The sequence below is a fragment of the Macadamia integrifolia genome, chromosome 12 (assembly GCF_013358625.1).
Source record: "Macadamia integrifolia cultivar HAES 741 chromosome 12, SCU_Mint_v3, whole genome shotgun sequence".
Classification (NCBI taxonomy): domain Eukaryota; kingdom Viridiplantae; phylum Streptophyta; class Magnoliopsida; order Proteales; family Proteaceae; genus Macadamia; species Macadamia integrifolia.
Window position 1 is genome coordinate 27,413,776 of NC_056568.1, and position 22,487 is coordinate 27,436,262.

Here is a 22,487-nt window from a genome sequence, read left to right on the forward strand (position 1 = left end):
AAAAAAAAAAAAAAAAAAAAAAAAAAGAAAAAGAAAAAAGTGAGGATCTGCTGTTAAAGAGAAAACCAGAAACAAAATAGCCCTATTTCAGAGCCTGTGGCATTGTTGGAGGAGAAAGGGAGGAGAATAGGGAAAAAGAAGAAGAGAAAAGGAAGAAGTATAAGAGAGATCATAGGAGTAAGGAAGAAGGAAAACCCAAATTGCTGGAGGTGGGGGGAAGGGATGATGCGGATCCGGGTTCCAAAAGTCGGAATCAGATCGCTTAGGGCCCCACAATTAATAACTACAATAGTTTTCCAAGAAGTAGTTGTATTCTTGTAAATTCAGGCACAACTCTAGCACTTGAAAATAGGTACTAGGGTCGAACTGAGATAGAAAATTAAGAATAGGGGGTAATCTGGAATTACAAAAGATGAGGGGAATAATAGAGCACAAGTTTAGGAGGCAGCGGTTTAAATGTAGTATCACCAATAATGTCTAATTAAAACACTACTTATCTTCTTCCTCTCGATGGAACTCCCAGGCGGTAGAACAAGAAGGACTTTGGACAACCAATCTCATTCTCTAGGATTGGTCTCGACCTGAGGCTTCAAGTAACGAATCACAACAGCAGGATAATAGGAGATCTAGCTTCGACGAACCTCAACAGATCTCAAATCAGCCCCTTTGTGAAACCTGCAACTGAACCTAGTAGAACCATGGATCAGATCTGAAATTCTGGTTTCAGATTTGCTTTCCACCGACTTGCAGGAGCTTGGGATGAACTGCAGGGATCTGATCGCCCCTGAGAACCCTTTTCTCGACCCAAACTTCAGGGTCAATTGATGGGAGGCAAGTTTTTAGAGACAAGTCTTCGGTTCAGGTAGGTATCGCCAGAACAGGGAATAAAAGAACAAAAAAAAACAATGAAGATATGAAGAAGAAGAAGAAGAAATAATAAGAGAAATGAAGGTTAAAGAAGAAAAGAGACTATTAGAAAGGGAAAAGCAAGGCAACCACAGCAGCCATGGTTCATGGTTCTCACCCAAAAATTATCAAGTTCTAATTCTCCAAAAATTCTGGTACCGGGCCAAGTCATGCAACAGCAGATTACTACACTTATAAATTTCATTCAGTCTTAGCTCACCTCCTGGGCTTACGTGTCATACATTTTTTTCAATATAAATGCAACTCCTTCTTTCAATGTTGCTTTCCTTCCTTCATTGAAGTTCCATGCCTCAGATACGATGTACCTTCCACTTGGATTGTACTCATTCCTCTCCTTTAGAGCTGTTGTAACGGCCCTGAAAACCTCAACTCCCAAATCATTCTTCAGACTTTTCAGCATTTCATCCTCTTCATCTATTATTTCCTGTAGTTTCCCATCAGCCATGATGATCTTGAAGGGGTGCCATTCTGGTTTTCTGAGGTGCTCATCCCACTCTGAACACAGACCTACAACCTTTTCCTCTACTTCTTCAGCATAATATATCTTCTTGCAGGCATTAATAAATGGTTTGTTGTAGATCTCCCATTCTCTTGACTCCTATTTGAGCACGACTTGACAATTCTTTTAACCCATTAATTAATTCCTTGTGAGCATCTTGCAACTCATCGTTGCTTTTGCGTTCCTTCACAATAAGAGTTTGGTTGAGTGAGTAGTTCATACGGAGAGGATATAAACCTGTAAGGGTCCGTCCTTTGTGGAATTATCGGGGTCATTCAGGCACTGCCATAGTGGAGTTCAACAAAGATTGGTCTGGATTTAACAATGTGATGTCATTTGAGAAGGCTTATGAAGTTGATCATTATGGGAAAAGAGAGTGGTATGGAAGGAAACACAAAGGATCCATTTTATATGCTTGGGTTGCTCGTGAAGATGATTATAAATTTGGAGGTATTAAAGGAGAGGAATGAGTACAATCCAAGCGGAAGGTACATTGTATCTGAGGCATGGAACTTCAATGAAGGAAGGAAAGCAACATTGAAAGGAGTTGCATTTATACTGAAAAAATGTATGACACGTAAGCGCAGGAGGTGACCTAAGACTGAATGAAATTTATAGTTGTAGTAGATCTGCTGTTGCATGACTTGGCCTGGTACCAGAAGAATTTTTGGAGAATTAGAACTTGATAATTTTTGGGTGAGAACCATGAACCATGGCTGCCGTGGGTGCCTTGCTTTTCCCTTTCTAATAGTCTCTTTTATTCTTTAACCTTCCTTTCTCTTATTATTTCTTCTTCTTCATATCTTCATTGTTTTTTTCTGTTCTTTTATTCCCTGTTCTGGCGATACCTACTTGAACCGAAGACTTGTCTCTGAAAACTGGCCTCCCATCAATTGACCCTGAAGTTTGGGTCAAGAATAGGGCTCTTAGGGGCGATCAGATCCCTGCAGTTCATCCCAAGCTCCTGCAAGTCGGTGGAAAGCAAATCTGAAACCAGAATTTCAGATCTGATCCACGGTTCTGCTAGGTTCAGTTGTAGGTTTCATGAAGGGGCTGATTTGAGATTTGTTGAGGTTCTTCGAAGCTAGATCTCCTATTATCCTGCCGTTGCAATTCGTTATTTGAAGCCTCAGGTCGAGACCAATCCTGGAGAATGAGATTGGTTGTCCTTGGTCTACCGCCTGGGAGTTCCATCGGGAGGAAGAAGATAAGTAGCGTTTTAATTAGACATTATTGCTGATATTACATTTAAACCCCTGCCTCCTAAACTTGTGCTCTATTATTCCCCTCATCTTTTGTAATTCTAGATTATCCCCTATTCTTAATTTTCTATCTCAGTTTGACCCTAGTACCTATTTTCAAGTGCTAGAGTTGTGCCTGAATTTACAAGAATGCCCATACTTCTTTGCAAACTGTTTTAATTATTAATTGTGGGCCCCTAAGCGATCTGATTCTGACTTTTGGAACCCGGATCCATGTCAAGGGAGGAGGGAGATGAGACTATAATCTCTTCAATCCAAACAAATTAATTCAAATCCATTTGAGTAATCTTGGGGGCTGCCAAGCCTTACATATGTTCATCGAGAGATGGAGGGAGGCAATGTGAGAGAGAAAAAAGAGTGAAAGGGAGAAAGAGATGGAGAAGGGAGGAAACCCTTAGGGTTTTGGATCCGAAGGCTTTGATACCATGTTGGATGGGGTAATAACTTGTGTCTACTATGACACCAACCCTCTTTATTTATAATAACAGAGAGAAAGTTCTAGAATAATACAAGGACCATTGAACCCCTTAAGGACCTAAGGACCCATTTGGAACCTGACACTTCCCTAAATCCCATTATTACAACAAGAAGGAAATAAATAAAAGAAGAAAAAGACAAATTATGAATCTCCAATTGTAAGGGCTGTTGGGAGAATCATTGATTGATTCAAACGTCTTGAAAACACGGTATGTCAAGGAAAAAAAAAAAAAAAAAAAAAAAAAAAAAAAAAAAAAAAAAAAAAAAAAAAAAAAAAAACTGACTTAAAATAACTAGCACATGACTATTGGTAGAGGGTTCCTGAAATTCAGGACCTCTATAACCGCAAGCTATAAAAAAGCCCAAAAATAGGCCCCACAAGACACTAACTAATAGAATATCTTCCCACTACTATCACTATTTTTGGGGGGGTTTTTAGAAAAGAATTTTTTGTTGCATAGAAAACCAACAACAAAATAGCCCTATTTTGGAGCCTGTGATAGAAACAAAAGAAGGGGAAAAATAGTCTTATCAGTTAGAGGAGAAAGGGATGATAATAGGGTGAAAGAAGAATAGAAGAGTATAAGTGTCTCTTCAATTCAAACCATCTAATTCAAATCTATTACTTAAATCGTGGGGGCCGTTAAGCCTTATATATTTGTAAGAATCAACCTAGCTTAAACTAGATGGAAATAAATAAAAGAAGAAAACACAAACTAGGAATCTGACTGGAGGGGCTATTGGGAGAATCCTTGCTTGACTCAAACTTCAAAAACAAGTTCTTTTAGGGTGGACTGACCTAAAATAATTAGCATACAACGTTTTGGTATAGGATTCCTGAAATTCAGGACCTTTCTAACCGCAAGCTATAAAAACTTAAATAGGGCCTTCCAAGACACTAACTAATAGATTATCTTCCTACTAATATCAATATCAAGGTATATTACTGTAACTAGGTCACTTAAAAAAAGACTCAAAATAACTTAAAAAAACTATCATATGTATTTATCCTACATTATTACAATACATCCAAATTACAAAGTACAAATAAAAGGCTCAAAATAAAAGATCAAACCACATCCAATAGTGGTGATCATACTCCCGCATGACCTTTTTTTGTGATTTGGGCTTGAAGGTGATGTAATACTGTAATTGAGGACACTCAAAACAATACCAGGGTAGGATCTTTTCTCAGAGAATAAAGAACTCAGATTTGGAGAATAGGATCTTGCTGAAAAATTGTTGAAAGATGAAAATGATAGAATAATAGACAATAAAATAACACCCGGGCTTCACACCGCAAGGTGGATCAACTGGATCAAACACCAAGCTACATTGATCAAACACAAGAAGAGAGTTGCATAAACAAACTTTGTTTTCAAATTCTGAGTTGCGAATGCTTACAATTGATCCCTATTTATCGGACCAACTCAACAAAACATTGCATAATCAACTTTCACTTAACAAGAGTAGAAAGTCTTCACTTACTAAAGTTGGGGTAGGAAAGTCTTCAACTTCCAACTACTAAAGTTGGAAAAGTCTTCACTTATTCAAATTGGAATAGGAAAATCTTCACCTACCAACTACTAAAGGGAAAACTCCTCACCTCTTTAAAGTTGGAATGGGAAAGTCTTCACCCACTAACTACCAAAAGTGGAAAAGTCCTTATCCATCGTCACTTACTAAAGTGAATTGATTTTCCCCTTTTAGAAAAGTAAAAAAGGTAAAAGTAAAAGTAACTTCCAACCACTTAAATCGAACCGATATTGGACCAACGTGGACCATGGTTCAATTGGATTAAACTAAGACTTACTAGCATGAAATAAAAACTAAGTATGAGAATTAAAAATCATCAACATGGTAAGGCCACATGCTAGTTGCTCTTGTTGGCTTTCTTCCTATGGATGTAGGTCTTCATATTTGCATCAAAAGGATCTCATGATCTTATAATACTGATACAGAAAATGAGCGGCTATAGTAAGGGCTTAAAGCAAATTCTTGATGTTACCCAATTGTAACTGAGATGGAGGCCAGTTACAATTGGGTTGCATCAAGGATCTGCTTTAAGCCCTTATTTGTTTGCGCTTATAGTGGATGATTTAACTAGGAACATTCAAGATGAGGTTCCATGGTGTATGCTCTTTGATGATGATATTGTTTTGGTGGACAAGACAAAAGTTGGGATTAACGCTAAGCTGGAGCTATGGAGATCAACATTGGAATCAAGAGGTTTAAACAAAGTAGAACGAAAATGGAGTATATGATGTGTTACTTTAGTCACACTATGATGAATAATGAAATGGTGAAGATTGAGCATCTAGGGTCCATCATAAATAAAGAATGAGATATAGAAGATGATGTTTCAAAGGGGATTAAAGTGGGATGGATGAAGTGGAGAGGTGCGTTTAGGGTGTTGTGTGATTGACGTATTCCTTTAAATCTTAAAAGAAAGTTCTATAGGATAGTCATTAGACCGGCTATGATGTGCAAGGCATAATGTTGAGCAGTTAAGAAATGTCACTCACTCACTCTTACTTCTTGTAATTTGGTTCCAAATGAAGTTGTTATAAGTTTCTGCTTGTAACTACTTTGTTGGTATTCTATATGATTATGAAATTTGGATTTATTTTGATTTGTTCCTCACTCTTATCTCCTTTATTTGACACTTTTTTTTTTCTCTCCATTTAACCGTGTAATTTCTCTTTTACTCGTGTTCTGTGGTTTTGAGTTGAACCATGAACTTCTCTTTGTTTTCAGATGCTGGGATATTTCCAACACCATAAACTTGCACTGCACTTTCAATCATTGCTTTTTTGGCTGGTATGTAAAAACTGTCCCACTTACAATTACTGATGAGGTGGCAAATTATAACAATGCTGCAGGATACTTCAGAACTTCCTCTAACAATTTCTCTCTCTCTCTCTCTCTCTCTCTCTCTCTATAATTTTTTTTTTCTTTGGCAGGCACTAATGAGGGATTTGTTATCCAAGCCAAAGGTTTTTGCGCAATCAACTGGCGAAAATTATGCTGCTAATAATCCAGGCTCAGGATCTGTACATGTTGATAAAGAAAAGAAAGGGATCTTGGTTTTCACCAATGATGATATTTGTGGTGCGATTCTGGATGTATCTTTCCAGCGTATGCTCAAGAGAGAAAAAGTTTCACCTGGAACAACTCTTTCTCTAGGAGCATTGGAGCTGTGGAGTGATGAATTTGATGGCAAGGGGGATTTCAGCCAGTATCGTTCTAAACTGGTAATTTTTACATGCTTAGTTTGCTCTTTCTAATCTGTAATTTGTAGTCCTAACTGAATTTTGACTTGTGTTTAGGAACTTCTGTTTAGATGCACTAGGTTGTGCTAGTTCGTCAAATTGCAAATTGAGCTACTTCAGATTATGCTGAAAGTATCCTCAAGCTTTATGTGGCATCCTGTGAACTTCGTATTGTTTGCAATTTTTTTATTAAATTCCTAGAGATGCTTTATCTAGGCCATCCTTTTTCTTCTTATTGAGGTCAAGTTTGTGTGAATATAGAACTGTTTAGAGGATAATAGTATTTTAATCACTCTTACTTTACTTGCTTAGATTAATGAATGTACTCTTTCCATCATCACGGGATGCTGACTGATACTTGTGCTCTTAATGCAGTTGGAGCTGATCCGACTTGTTGCTTCTTACAAACCCTTAATTTCTGCAGCTAGGGTTTCTGAAAGAATTGATACCATTATTAAGGGCCTATTGCATGCTTCAACGCCTGTCAAGGTTTGGTTATATATCTTTGATAATAGATTGGACATGGTGGCATCAGCTGTTAAGTTTGTGATCATTTCCTGCAAAATTTCTGCCTCATGGTCATGTTAATGTTAAAATATTTTATTGTCCATGTATTTATGTATTATTGAATATTCTTTAGGACTTAGTTGTTATGGAGAGCATGCAACTGGCACTTGAGGCTATTGTGAGTGTGATTTTTGATGGATCAACTGAATTTGGCGGTGGTAGTTCTGAAATTCAACTAGCACTGTGCAGAATATTTGAAGGTTGTGTCCAGTGAGTTTTCCATACATTTTCTGATATTCTAGATGCTTGTATCTGATGGATTACTGAGAAATCATTGTTTTTTCTACTGAAGGTTTACTTCAACTTCTTCTTTCATTGAAATGGACTGAACCGGCCCATGTGATAGTACTTGGACACTATTTAGATTCATTGGGTCCCTTTCTGAAACACTTTCCGGATGCTGTTGGTGGTGTCATCAATAAACTTTTTGAACTTCTGACGTCACTTCCTTCTGCTCTTAAGGTTTCCCTCTTGACTTATTTTTCTTCACTAAGATTTCCATTACATGTAAATAACTAAACATGTTCTAGCTGTTACGCTTATGATCATTTCAACCACCTAATTACTTGACAGGATCCTTCAACAAATGGTGCTCGTCATGCGAGGTTGCAGATTTGCTCATCATTTATTCGAATAGCTAAAGCCACAGACAAAGCCCTCTTGCCTCACATGAAGGTTTTGTATTGTTCTCTGCCAATTAGGTAGCAAATAGCTACATAAAGAAATTTTCCAGATCCAAGCCAATCAGTGAACCAAAAACAAAGACCATTACATATACATGGATTAATGCTTTGACCATCTGGAATTCTGAATTGAGTTGTCAATCATTGATGTCATTATCTTTTGGGGGGCGGGGGGAAGAAAGAAACATGTTAAATTGCCGAGCACAAATAGATGGATTCTATTTGTTGTCTTTCTGGAAACCTTGCATTTCACCACCCATCAAGGTTTCCAAAAATAACAAACTGATGCATGATCATGTTAGCATTTCCGATTTATTATCATTGACATCTGTTAACTGTTAACAGCATGAATGGGGAGAATGCTTGAATGATCTAAATGATCACACAAGCCTTGTATTTGTAATAAGCAAAGAAGAATAAAAATTACAAGTATGCCACCCCATCCAGCCGACCCATATCACATAGGCTTGGTGGAGGGGGGGAAAGGACTGATGTGCCCCTGCATCACTTAAACACATATTCTAACAACATTGGATATCCTAGTGTACCAAAATCAGAGTGAGGGTATATGAGGATGAAAAGGTAGATTGCTAACATATTTTAGAAGTTGATGACATAGTGTCAGAATGAGGGTATATGAGATGGAAAGGTAGATTGCTAACATATTTTTAGAAGTCCATGACATTTTTGGCTGTCTTTGGTTGCCAAGATGATATTTTTGAGAGGGAAAAAAATCGGATAAGATAAAGAAACAAGGAAGAAATCTCATTTAGTTGCAATTGTTTGATTGGACTCCAGTAAGTAGACTGTTGGTGTTGGGGTTGGGGGGGGGGGGACATGCCTTGTTTATTTTTTTTATTTCTGTCTCGTTTATTTTTCCTCGTGTCATCACTCATTTGTTGTATCCTCTCTTTTTTTTTTTTGTGGCTTTTGGGGCATTTAAAGCTGCTTGGGTGCAGGACTGAATGTTTGAACTATGGAAGGTTACAATGAACATTCTATTTCCTTTTTCTATTATAATGACAATGAAGAGTATGCTTTCATGTTATGATTTTTATTTATATATTATGGTATATTTATTTTCTTTGGGTGTGGGTGGGATTCTACGGTATTCTTTGGTCTGGTTTTCAAAGGACATCCTAGCCCAGATTTCTTACACAGCTATTGGTAGTGTAGAAAAAAAATCATCGATGCTGCACCCAAAAAAAATAAGGGAGTCTCAGTTTGTTGGTGATTCACTTTTGTATCAATGAATTGTGGCTTAAATGTTGGAATGGTATTTGGTAGTAAAATATGGTAACCAAGGATTCGACAGAAATTGGGGAAAATGAGGGAGGGAACTTGTAAATCCACAACTATTAATGGAGCTCTGCTGCAGTGGATAGAGTTCTGAAAATTGTATTCGATTTTGTACAATTCAGCCTTATCCCAACTGAATGGGGTTGGCTATATGGATCCGATTAAAGATGACAAAGGAAAGTGTTGTAATAATGGGTTTTAGAAAAAGTATCAGATTTCAAACGGGTCCTCAGGTGTTTAAGGGTTTAATGGTCCTTATAATATTTTAGTACTTTCTCTCCGTTGTCATAAATAAAGAGGGCTGGTGTCATATTAGACACAAGTCATTATCCCATCCAACATGGTATCAGAGGCTTTGGGTCCAAAACCCTAAGGGTTTCATCATTTCTTCCTTTTTTTATCTTTTTCTCTCTCCCAGATCCTGCCTCCATCTGCACTTCTTTCCATCTCTCTTATTTTGCTTCTCTCTCTCGGTGGTAGATCTTTAAACCACCAAGAAAGCCATTATCTGAAATAACCTAGAGGAGGGTGAATAAGTTATACTGGTGGATTAAAAAAAATTCTTCGGTTAAAGTCCGCAAATATGTGATTGTAAATAAAATGCGAAATATGAAGTAATCACGATCACACAAGATACATATTTATAGTTATTCCACTCAATCCACTCCTCACAAGATCACCTTGAGAGCTATCCACTAGTTCTTCCTTTTCAGTATAATAGGTGGGGAGGAATCACTTTTACAACTCTTTTAAGGATGAGAGGATCCATGCAATCGTTATAGGATGAGAGGGTCCTTACAATATTTTTTTATAGGATGAGAGGGTCCTTATAATCTCTTTACAGGATGAGAGGGTCCTTACAATCTCTTTACAGGTAGAGAGAGACCTATATAATCTCTTAAGGATAAGAGAGTCCTACACACTTGTCTAAGTACAGTCTAGAACAATATGTAAATGAAAATGCCCACTCGTAGAGTTAAACCAACTCTTGGGCAAAACAAAATTTCAATGAAATAGAAAGGTTTTGAGTTACCTCTTGTGTGCAAGAGGTGCATAAATGAAATACAATGATAAGAATATATGCACCTTGATGTCTTCTAAAAGCTTGCAATAGAATACTAAGATAGCGTAGAAGACTTGTAGAGAGACTTGAGTTCCTTTTGACAATAGTGTATATATTGTAGAACTTGAACTCAAGAGGATAACTTGCTTTCCTTCACTCTAATGCCTCAATAAATGCACTTGGATTTAAGTAGTATTGAGTGTGGTATCTTTACTCATAGTGGGGGGATTTTTAAGGAGTGAATGGAGTTCTATTTGGGCAAGAAAACTGTCTAACAGTCATATTTTGGCTGTTCCGGTCGGCCAGATCATTTGGCGGTCGATGGTACTAGCCGCTAAAAATAAATCTGTTGGAGGGTTTTTGGGACTGTCCTGTCGCGGTCCGGTTGACCTGTTGCATCGACCGGCAGGGGTCCGGTCAACCGGATTTTTCCGATTCGAACCAAATCGATTCAGGTAGACTGTACGAAAACAATCATATATTTCTCTTCCGACCTCGGATTGATCCGATTTTAAATGCGTTGAATTCGCAACTCAATGTTCTACAACTTTGTATAGGAAATCTTTAGATATTGTCATATGAAATGACTTAAATGCCCTTAAACATTAACCTTGCTGAAGTCACAACAATTGTCATGACATGTTATAACCAACATGTATCCAAACATATTTTGGTCTTATTTCTTGGTCTTTGGGCATCACCTAGGGACATTCTAGGTTAATGATGATGTACTTATGCAAATGCATATGAATGATCGTATAGTGTAGTGTGTGTATGATGTGTGCACCATTACATTGATCTACACTTAAAGTCTTCTTTTCTTCTTCCGATTGATCTTCAAGAGTTCCACGTTAACCTTGCATGCTTGATTTCTTCAATGTACTTCAATGCACTTCAAGACTTGATACTTCGAAGTCTTGATATCTCGAGGTTTGGGATCTTTTGCTTTTGATACTTTGAAGTCTGATACCTCCTGATATGTTCTTTAAGTCTTGATACCAACTTGTTAAGTCTCTTCATATGATGACTTCAATCTTCGTTCCTTCCTTCCATTCATCAAATTCGATCTTTGATATGAACTCTACAAAATAATGCTTGAACGAAAATTGTGAAATACCTTCATATTTTTGTTGTCATCAAAACCAACTATAAGAGTGTGGTATGTCCCTAACACTAGCCTCCATTTCCCTTCTCCCTTGGGCTCTTAGACTCTCTTCTATAATAATCTGAGAGACCCAACTCCTTCCCATTGATTTTTTAGGGGTTTTCCCCCCTGAAATCAAAATTTCCTTGTTAGGGTGTTTTTCCCCTGCTTGATGTTTCGATCATCTTGATGTTTGTTACGATTGTTGCTCCTTATCCTTATAGTGGTATGTACCAGCCGCTTTATCATCTCAAGACTCTGTTCCAGAGTTGTACCTAAAATCGATTTCTCAGGGTTTTCACCCTTTTATCGATTTTTGGGGTTTTTTTTAGCCTTTTTCTTGCTTTTTGGTGGTTTTTGGTGCTTCTTCTACCTCCGGCCGGTGCCTCTTCCATTAGCACAACCCCCTTGAGTTGCATCCATGTTTACCAGCTCTTTTACTTCCATTGGTGGATACACTTTAGATCTTCCCCCCTTTCCTCCTTGTGGTCATGTTTGATCTACATTTTCATCAAGTCCCATGGCTATTACGGGTAACTCACTGGAACCTCAAAGCATCTGATCACTGGTCCTGAGATTGACAAGTGGGAGTGTGCCAACTCTCTTATTATGGACTTCCTTGTCAACTCCTTGCAGCCACAACTTTCATGTAGTTGTCTCCTTGACTCTGCTACGAAGATTTGGAAGTCTGTCTAGGAAATTTATTCCCTGGCTGGGAATGATGCTCAGGTCTTTGAATGCACTAGAAGGTTCGTGACCCGAGGCAGAGAGGGCTCACACTGTCACAGTACTACCATGAGCTGCGCATATTGTGGACTAAGCTGGACTTATATGAGGAGTCTAATCCTTCCACTCCTACTGATGTCACTAGTTTTTAGAAACAAGAGGACAAAAAACGGGTTTATGACTTTCTTGTAGGTCTGAATGTGGAGTTTGATTAGCTGTGGTCCTAGGTTCTAAGTCATATTCCCTTTCCTACCTTGGATCAATCCTATGCTTTGATCCAACTTGAGGACAAACGTTGTACCATTATGCTTCCACAGCCTATTACCACTCCCATTGAGAGATCTGCACTTGTCTCTCCCACTCGGTCCCTCAGCGCAGCCTCACGGTCTTGTGGCTCCTCTACTAGAGCTCCAGTGAAGTATGATTACTATGGGAAGGAATGTCACACCAAGCCACCAAGGAGCACTGTTGTAAGCTTTATGGCCGTCTTGCTAATACATCTGGTAAAGGGCGAGGGAAGGGTCGAGTCGGTACTCCTGGGCAGGCCAACCATACTGAGAGCCTTGACTCTGACTCGGCTCGTAGCACCTCAACAACCTCGCTATTATCCAATGAGCTCACTGCCATGCGGCGCCTTCTGACACTTCCGGACTCTCTTGCATCAGCTACTGAGATCTCTGCTTATTTCGCCCCTTTCTGGGTCAGATATCTCTTTCATTGGCCATACTATCCCCTTCTACGCCCTGGATTATATACTCCGGGGCTTTCGATCATATGACAAGTTTCTTATCTCTTTTCTCCTAGTACACTACCAATCCTCGTAATGGTAAGATCAAGTTGGGTAACGAGACTTATTCCATTATTTTGGGAAGGGCTCGTTTGTTGTACTCCTTTATTTCTTTCTACTGTATTGCATGTTCCCTCTTTTCGTACTAACTTCTTGTCCATTGGTAGTCTTACCTCCAGTCTTAATTGCAAAGTCACATTTTTCTCGTCTCATTGTGTTTTTTTAGGATCTGGTGACAGGGGCAACGATTGGCTTTGGTGGGGTACGTGGTGGTCTGTCTCTGCTTGATGATGAGTCGACGTTGGTCTCGCGTCAATCTTTTTAGACATCTTCTACGTCACCTCTCGTCTCTAAGTTTCCACAATGGCATCGTCGATTGAGACATCTTCCTTTGGGAACTTTAACTAGGTTTTTTTCCTTTATAAATTGTTTTGAGTTGTTTTTTTTTTGTGAGGCATGTGAATTAGCCAAACAAACTCGGATCACCTATTCCATTTCTAGAAATAAAAGTGCCACTTCTTTTTCAATGATACATTCTTATATTTGGGGTCCATCCCGCTATGTGTCTGTCAATGGTTATCGGTGGTTTGTCTTTTTTATTGATTGTCATTCTCGGATTACTTGGGTTTATATGAAGCGAATCAAAGGCGAGACTATCCATTGCTTTCAGCAGTTTCACCGCATTGTTCAGACTCAGTTCGGTGCTACCATCAAGATTCTTTGAAGCTGTTGCATATTGGTTGTCCTTGTTGGCAACCTTGGCCAAGTGTGATGATGAGGTTGTCAGAGGTGATGTCGTGGTTGTGTATGATCACTAAGTTATCTTGATAGTGCTCAGAGACGTGTCGCACATTGCATGTGTGAAAGTGGAAGTAGTGTGTGAAGGACCCTTCACTAAAGGGGAAGATATCATTATTTTTTAAAAGGGAAGAAATCATTGTTTTATATAATGGCAGCACATTTGAGGGTATTTTTGACAATTTAGATGAAAGATTTGAAAAAAGACATGTGCATGCAAGTTGTAGATCCTTGAGCTCTGAGTCTATCACAATTGGAATCATATCGATCGGATATCGGAGTAAAAAGATACGACATGTTCTTCAGGCCAACGTGTGAGCTGAAAAAGGTAATGTCTTACACAGTGGTTGGGTTCAATCCCATTTTTGAGATTTATGCATTACACCTGCGTTGAAGTTATAAACATAAGAAATGTAGTTCTTTGAGTCCTCTATCCGTACGAAAAAGAATCGGGTCAATCGCAATTCAGACGAGAGAGATATGATCATTTTCGTATGATCGCTCTGGAAAAGAACCTACCCAGTTTCTCATGACGGGTTTAGTTTGCATGACTTTGAGTTGATTTTTGAGATATTTTGAAGAAGAATTAGAGGAATGATATTTTTATAAAAGTTGTAGATATTTGAGTCTACTTTCAGAAGCAACGAGAATCGGCTCATTTGGAGTTATATATAAAAAATTATGACTCCCGTACTGAGGTAAGGTCAATCTGTGAGAGTAGATTCCGGTTTGAACCGGGTGGTTAAACCTACACGATTTTGGGGCTTTTGTTGGACCTTCTTAAGTGGATTTTGAGGATTTCTTTCATATCTTCTTGAAGAACAAAAAGAAGAAAAGCCCTAGAAGTGAGAAGAGAAAAGAGAAGAAGAATCCAACTGTTTATGTGCTCTCATGCCTAAATCTTGAGAAAATCCTTTGTTTGAATAATTTTGTGCATTGAATGCTTTAACACCATCGGCACCAAGCTTGAGAAGCCATTAAAGGAAACATTAAAGGTTGGAGAGGGGTTTGGAGTTCATTAAAGACAAATAAGCTTCTTGTGTGTGATAGAAGAAGAAGAAGAAGAAGAAGAAGAAGAAGGAGAAGGCAAAGAAGAAGGACCACCATTTTCAACTCTTGAAGTTTTCAAGATTCTTCATCAAGTTCATTAAAGACAAAGAAGCTCTTTTGTGATAGAAGAATAAGCAGAAGATAAAGAAGATGACGAACCATCTTGTAAAGAGCATAACAGACACTGCTGAAGACTTGTAAAGAGGGAAAGTTGAAGATTCCTGTGTATCTGGGAATCTCAGAGAAGCTCTCCACCCCTTGCTAGTCAAGGGAGGTAATCTCTGCTCAGCAAGTCCTATTTTGTATGACCGAGATTGTTAAAGTTGCATAACCTAAGGTAAGGATTGTAAATGAGGGACTTGTACTCATAATTATCATCATATACATTGTAAAAGAGGGTGAAACCCTAGCCTGAGTACTGTTTCAGGTTGTAGCAGGTGCCATAGCACCTGGGATTGTTGTAACAATCACAAGCTAGTTGAGTATTGAGCAAAATACAAGACCCAGAAAGGGTATTGCTCCGTGGAGTAGGCAATGCGCTGAACCACGTATATCTTATGCCATTTGTGTATGCTTGTATATTGGAGTGTGGACTGTGAATGCGTGCAGAATGGGTATTTTTGTCTAGTAGACCGGGCCACTGAGTGGTGCAAGGTGAACAAACATATGATTGTGTGTGTTGAACAGAATACAAGGTCGCTTCAAACAGACATCTTCAGGAAAGATTTTATAGACATTGTTCACCCCCCTCAATGTCAACTTGGGATTAACAGAAGCGACAATGGTCGTGAATACTTTGAAGGGTCCTTTCAGGCTTTCCTTTCTGCTTATGGGATGATCCATCAGACTAGTTGTGTGGATACCCCGGCTCAGAATGGAGTTGTTAGGTAGAAGAATTGCCACCTTTGTGAGGTAGCACGCTCTCCTATGTTTGAGATGCATGTTCCTCCCCAGTACTGGAGTGCCGTGATTCTCTTTGCTTCCTTTCTGATCAACCGAATGCCTTCTTGGGTTCATTCCTTCCTCACCCCTCTGGATCTTCTCCAGGGTTTTGCTGATTTTTCTATTCCTTCCAAGTCTTCAGCAGTGTCTGTTATGCTCGTGATCATCATCTTCACGGAAATTTTGATCCTCGTGGTCTTTAGTGCATTTTTATGGGGTATGCTCCTACTCATAAAAGTTATCGGTGTTTTCATCCTCCCACTCGACATTGATTTGTGATTATGGATGTTGTCTTTCATGAATCTGCATCATACTACATTGTGGCACCTCTTCAGGGGGAGTCTCCTTCCATTGTGGAAGATGTGCCACCTCTTGAACTTGCATTCTGCCAGTATCCTGTTTCAGGGGAGAGTGGCACTCTTACTTTGCCTCGGTCAGAGCTACGTGTTTATAGTTGCAGACAGTAGACTCAGACCACTACACATCGAGCATCTACCCTACCATGCTAGTTGTTTCTCTCGAGCCTGATCTTGTCCCCTCAGACCCAGGTAATTCTCCTTCTCCTTTTGTTGATCCATCTTTTGAGCTACTTATTGTTCATAAAGGCACTAGGTCTTGTACTTTACATCTTATTTTTAAAACTGTTTCTTATGACTCACTTTCTCCTTTTTACTATAGTTTTGTCTTCTCTATCCTCTGTGGCCATTCCCCATACCTGGCAAGAAGCGAGTGTAGACTCACAATGGTAGGCAGCTATGGTTGAAGAGATGCAGACTCTAAAGAAGAATGACATATGAGATCTAATGTATCTTCCCATCACAAAAGAAGACAATTGGTTGTAAGGAAAGATGTGAATTTGAAAACAAAACCGTTTACCGAAATCGAACCGTACCATTTACTTCGAAACCATGAAACCGTTTATTAAATGGTTTGGTTTTGGTTTTAAAATTGAAACCATAATTTGGTTTTGGTTTTAAAGTTTAAACCATTGGTAAACCGTTTAAATGAACCGTTAAACCGATTAACATATATGTTATAAGTTTAAGTCATTCAATGTTAAGTTTACATGCATTTCAATAGAAAAAATTAAGTCTACATCAAATAACTATAATAAAAGCATATAGCAAAAAAAAAATTTCAATTCAATGTTACAATTTACATTGACTTAAATACAAATTTTAAAGATAAAGAAGTTGTTTGGATAAAAAATTAGAAAACATAATAAAACCGTTCAAAACCATTTAAATCGAAACTGTTTATTAATGGTTTCGGTTTTAATCTATGAAAACATTTATTAAATGGTTTGATTTTGGTTTCACCTAAAAAATCTTGCACCGAACTGAATCTAACCGTATACACTGAAACCAAACCGATTAACACCCTTAGTTGTAAGTGGATCTTCATAGTGAAACAAAAGGTTGATGGTACAGTGGATCACTACAATGCCAGATTTGTTGCCAAGGGCTTCACTCAGACTTATGGGATTGACTACTAAGAGATGTTTGCTCTAATTGCTAAGATGAACACAATCCGTGTTATCTTAGCTTGTGCTGCCAACTTAGGTTGGGATTCCAGCAGCTAGATGTGAAGAATGACTTCCTTCACGGGGAACTTGAGGAGGAAGTGTATATGGATATTCATCCTGGGTTCACTTGCTCCAAAACCCAAGGGAAAGTATGCAAACTAAAACGTCCATTGAGTGGGCTGAAGGAATCCCCTTGTGCTTGGTTCGGGCGTTTCCATGAGGCTGTGATTGCTATAGGCTACTCTTAAAGCAATGCTGATCACACTCTATTCATCAAGAGATCTGATGGGAAGATTGCTATCCTAATAGTCTGTGTAAATGATATTGTTGTTAATGGTGATGATCTGGCAAAGATCTCTCACCTCAAGAGATACTTGGGTGAGGAATTCGAGATTAAAGATCTTGGACAACGTTGTTACTTCCTTGGCATTGAAGTTGGCAGGTCTTCTCGTGGGATCTACTTGTCTTAGTAGAAGTATGTGCTTGACCTTTCTGAGATAAGCATGTTGGGTTGAAAGCCGGCAAATACCCCTATTGAAGCCAATGGTCACTTGAGTAGCAAGGAATGTGATTATGTGGACAAGGGAGATATCAAAGATTAGTGGACGCTTGATCTATATTTCTCATACACGCCCTGACATAGTATTTATCGTTAGCCTAGTTAGTCAGTACATGCATGATTCCTACTCGACACATATGGAAGCTGTGTTGCGTGTTCTCTGTTACTTGAAATCTGCCCCAGGATGTGGCATCATTTTTTCTCCTCATGATCACCTTAGAATGGAGGCCTTCACAAATGTTGATTGGGCATACTATGTCAGCCAGGTTAGTTAGTACATGCATGATTCCTACTCGACACATATGGAAGTTGTGCTGCGTATTCTCCGTTACTTGAAATCTGCTCCAGGACGTGGCATCATTTTTTCTCTTCATGATCACCTTAAAATGGAGGCCTTCACAAATGTTGATTGGGCATACTACGTGGGCAGGTTCTCCTTGCGACTGCAGGTCTACTACTGGTTATTGCACCTTTGTTGGTTGTAACCTTGTTACATGGCGAAGAAAGAAGCAAGTCGTGGTTGCCCATTCAACTGCTGAAGCAGAGTTTAATGCTTTGGCTTATGTCATTTATGAGCTCCTATGGCTTTAGTCTCTTCTCACAAATTCGGTTGTACCTGCTACCCTTCCTATGAAGCTCTTTTGTGACAACAAATTTGCTATTAGCATTGCTCACAACCCTGTCCAGCATGATCGAACCAAGCTAATGGAGATCGATCATCACTTCATCAAAGAGAAGTTGGATATGGGTCTTATCACTATGCCTTTTGTTCCCAGTAGTGAATAACTGACTGATGTATTTACTAAAGGTCTTAGTAGTAAGATGTTTCATCCTATTATCTGCAAGTTTGGCATATGTGATATCTATGGACCAACTTGAGGGGGATAGTTGTAATAATGGATTTTATGGAAAGTGTTAGATTCCAAATGGGTCCTTAGGTCCTTAAGGGGTTTAATGATCCTTGTAATATTCTAGAACTTTCTCTTTGTTGTTATAAATAAAGAGGGCTGGTGTCATATTAGACACAAGCCATTACCCCATCCAACAGAAAGAAAACGTAGAGGTAAGGATCACTCCATAACACAAATATAAAAAATTCATCTAAATGGGGTTGGGTACATGGATTCCAATGAGGGTAATAGTGTCATTTCACATGGGTACTCTAAAAATGTGCGTGAAAATGACACCGTCTCACTTTCAACTTATTTTTGAAAACCCTTTTATCCCCCTATCTTAAAAAGACAGGGGGCAATTAAAAAGTGTCATTTTAAATACACCTATAGAGGTGTCATTCAGATAGTCCCTTTAAAAAGAGAAAAGGGTGTGAGCAAGAGTAGCAATTTCCATGCAAAAGTATTATTGCTAAACTAACACTCAGAAGATTGAAGAAACATCTTGGACCCTCGTTTTTTTATCTGAAGCTTTCTCTTGGTAGCTCTTGGCAGCCGAATCTATCATTGGGAGAAATGTCAAATATTGTGACCTCTGGAGATACAAACACCCATTTGATTTGTAAGACCTTTTAGATTAGTACATATTGTTGGTTTGTGCTTATATTGTTAGAGTTTATGTAATAAGGGTATTTTCTTCTCCTATCATAGGTGAGAAGGGCCATATTGTGAGGATGACAGAGAGAGACCTAGATGTGACCACTATGGGAAATCTGAGCACAATAAAGAGAGGAGTTGAGTGCTTCACGGCCGTCCCCTGGTAAAGAGAGTTTATATAATAGGGGTATTATGGGAACTGGTTTATTTACTTGTTTTATATTGTATTTTTTTATTCTTGTTTACCTTTTTGCCTCCCTATGGAGGTGTATGTAATTTCTCCATCATATTAGTAATCCAATATAGGTGGGAAGAGCTCTCTCTCTCTACCCTCCCTACCCCCCTACAATTGCACACACATCTCTCTTTCTTTGTTTTGCCTCTTCTCCTCTTCTCTCTTCTTCTCGCTTACCTTGATCTTTGCTTATTTATAACTGATATACATTGTTGTGGCCTTTACTTAACAGATCACGCTTTTGAGATAAGTGGTTGTAACACGGTATTAGAGTCTAGAGGTCCGTTGTTCGATCCCTAGTAAGTGTGTGGGTTTGTGTTATGTGTTGTGCCCCCTTGGTGCCACATGATGGTGTCACGTGTAGAGCGGTATGTGTGTGTGTGTGGACCTGCACATGCAGAGGGGTGGTGTTGTGTGTTGATATACATTGTTGTAGCCTTTACTTAACAGCTCGAGCTTTTGGGATAAGTGGTTGTTACACATACAATGATATAAATCAAATAAATTTTGAGGGTGCATCAATGATATATCAAGGGGACAGTGTGTGGCTCATTTACTCCCTGTTATATTTATTTGTTATAGGGGATTGCTGACACCATGGCTTATCTGCAAAGAGAAGGGCGTCTTCTTCGTGGGGAGCATAATCTTCTAGGTGAAGCATTTCTTGTCATGGCTTCTGCTGCTGGGTAATTCTTTGTTTACATAGAACTGATCCTGTATTTTAATGCCAGCATTCTATTTGCCCAATTATAATCTCTATGCTTTGTGTCTTTCAACATTTTAGTTTAAGGAAAACTTTCTCAACATTCTAGTCTCTGATGCAGGATTCAACAGCAGCAAGACGTTTTAGCCTGGTTACTTGAACCGTTAAGCAAACAATGGACTCCGGTAGAATGGCAAAATACTTATTTGTCTGAACCTATGGGTCTGGTCCGTTTGTGCTCTGAGACTTCAGTTATGTGGTCAATTTTCCACACTGTAACTTTCTTTGAGAAGGCCCTTAAAAGGAGTGGTGCTAGAAAAAGCATTTTGAATTCACAAGGTTGCTCAGTTACTAGTTCTGCCTCTCAACATCCAATGGCTTCTCATCTGTCATGGATGCTACCTCCTCTCTTAAGGGTTGGTAAAACACTTGTTAATGAGAAATTGTGCATACCATGCATTTTAAAAGTAGTAAAGAGGCGACAAGTTCATTATTTTTTTATCTAATAAAAATTCAGACATATTCTTTGACAACCAAAGCATAGTAATGGCTTCCAGATGTTCTTTTTAATCTGCAGCTGCTTCGTGTTATACATTCGCTTTGGTCTCCGCCAGTAATTCAAGCATTGCCGGGAGAGTTAAAGGCTGCCATGAGTATGAGTGATGTCGAACGTGCTAGTTTTATTGGGGAAGGAAACCACCCTAAATCATCAAAAAGTGCTTCGGTTTTCACAGATGGATCTCAGGTTGATGTGAATAAGGATGGACATGCAGAGACAAATGAAAATGATATACGGAATTGGTTGAAGGGTACCAGAGACAGTGGGTATGTATGGGGGTTTTGAGAGCAAATTAATCTCTTAGGGAGCTTGGAGATTTTTAGTTATTTCAATGCTATTCCGACTGTTTTTGTTAATGTTTCTTTGTTCAACTTACTATAGTTTAGTACTTCTTTTTCCTTCCTAATTTTGTTACTTAAGCCCATCACTCTCTTTAAAACTTGAGCTTTTCTACAAATCATGTTGGAGATCTGGAGTAAGATGTATGAAAATATTGAAAGCAGCATGAAGAAACCCTGGTGGACAGTTTTCCGATAGTCTCTATCCCCTCACATTCTCCTTTGTTTGTCAGTTGTATTATGAATTGAAATCTTATAATGTATGGATTATGTGTGTATTCTTTCATGTGGATATTTGGGATCTTCTTTCAGCATTGTATGGCATAGTAATTTAGTGAGGATCTTTTTCTGTTTCTTCCCATCCATTCATTGTAATTCCTGTAATCATCTAAATGAAAAGAGACAAGGATACGATAGCCTTTTGCTCAATCAATAATAAATAACGCAAGCACCGTCTTTTTTAATTCTATTGTGCACGCCTGTCTCATTTGATAGCTCAACTGGTTGATATATTTTCCTTGGTTGTAGATATAATGTTTTGGGTCTATCAGCAACCATTGGGGATTCCTTTTTCAAATCAATAGAGAGTCATTCTGTTGCACTCTCTCTTATGGAGAACATACAATCTATGGAATTCAGGCATATGAGGCAGCTAATTCATTCAGTTTTGATTCCTTTGGTCAAATTCTGCCCTTCGGATTTATGGGAGGATTGGCTAGAAAAGCTTCTGCATCCATTATTTCTTCACTGTCAGCAGGCTCTGAGCTTTTCATGGTCTTGTCTTCTCCACGAAAGTAGGGCGAAGGTTCCAGATAACCATGGCATTCTTGCTGGATCAGACCTGAAAGTGGAAGTAATGGAGGAAAAGTTGCTTCGAGATTTAACGCGCGAGATATGTCATCTCCTCTCAGTTGTTGCTTTACCATCATTAAATATTGGACTCCCTTCTTTCGAACAAGTAGGACATATCAGCCGGGTGGAGGGGTCTTCACTCAAAGATTTGGATGCCTTTGCCTCAAAATCTCTGGTTGGGTAAGTCTAAAGCATGTTTTTTCATTGTAAAGCCTAATTCTACATCTATTTGATCTCCCAAGCATGAAGAAATGGATGTCACTTCTCCCCTTTCTCTGCACCAAGGAAAAGAAGACGACAGTTGAAGCCTTATTCTTAGGTTAATGCTTTTAATTCACTTCATTCTTGTGTTAAATAGTGGTCTCCTTGCAGCTTTCTCTTAAAGCATAAGGGTTTTCCTGCATTGCAAATATGCATAGAAGCATTTAGATGGACTGATGGTGAAGCTGTGACTAAAGTTTCTTCTTTCTGTGGAGCTGTGATACTTCTAGCTGTTTCAACAAATAATATGGAACTCCAAGAATTTGTTGCCAAAGATTTGTTTTATGCAATTATTCAAGGTTTGACACTAGAGTCAAATGCTATAATCAGTGCAGAACTCGTAGGTCTCTGTCGTGAGATTTTCGTTTATCTCGCTGAGAGGGACCCCACTCCAAAACAGGTTTGTTCACGT

The 22,487-nt window shown here is 38.8% G+C and overlaps 1 protein-coding gene across 2 annotated transcripts in view; it reads left to right on the forward strand.

Annotated features, from left to right (window-relative positions):
* Positions 1-22,487, forward strand: part of LOC122057700 (protein HASTY 1) — a 43,925-nt gene that overhangs the window by 11,188 nt on the left and 10,250 nt on the right. For both annotated transcript variants that reach the window (XM_042619908.1, XM_042619907.1), the window contains exons 10-20: positions 5,923-5,985; positions 6,129-6,419; positions 6,813-6,926; positions 7,078-7,204; positions 7,297-7,466; positions 7,578-7,679; positions 19,945-20,048; positions 20,187-20,481; positions 20,643-20,890; positions 21,491-21,994; positions 22,187-22,475. In XM_042619908.1, coding sequence (XP_042475842.1) covers positions 5,923-5,985; positions 6,129-6,419; positions 6,813-6,926; positions 7,078-7,204; positions 7,297-7,466; positions 7,578-7,679; positions 19,945-20,048; positions 20,187-20,481; positions 20,643-20,890; positions 21,491-21,994; positions 22,187-22,475 — 2,307 coding nt within the window. The remainder of the gene's footprint in view (positions 1-5,922; positions 5,986-6,128; positions 6,420-6,812; positions 6,927-7,077; positions 7,205-7,296; positions 7,467-7,577; positions 7,680-19,944; positions 20,049-20,186; positions 20,482-20,642; positions 20,891-21,490; positions 21,995-22,186; positions 22,476-22,487) is intronic.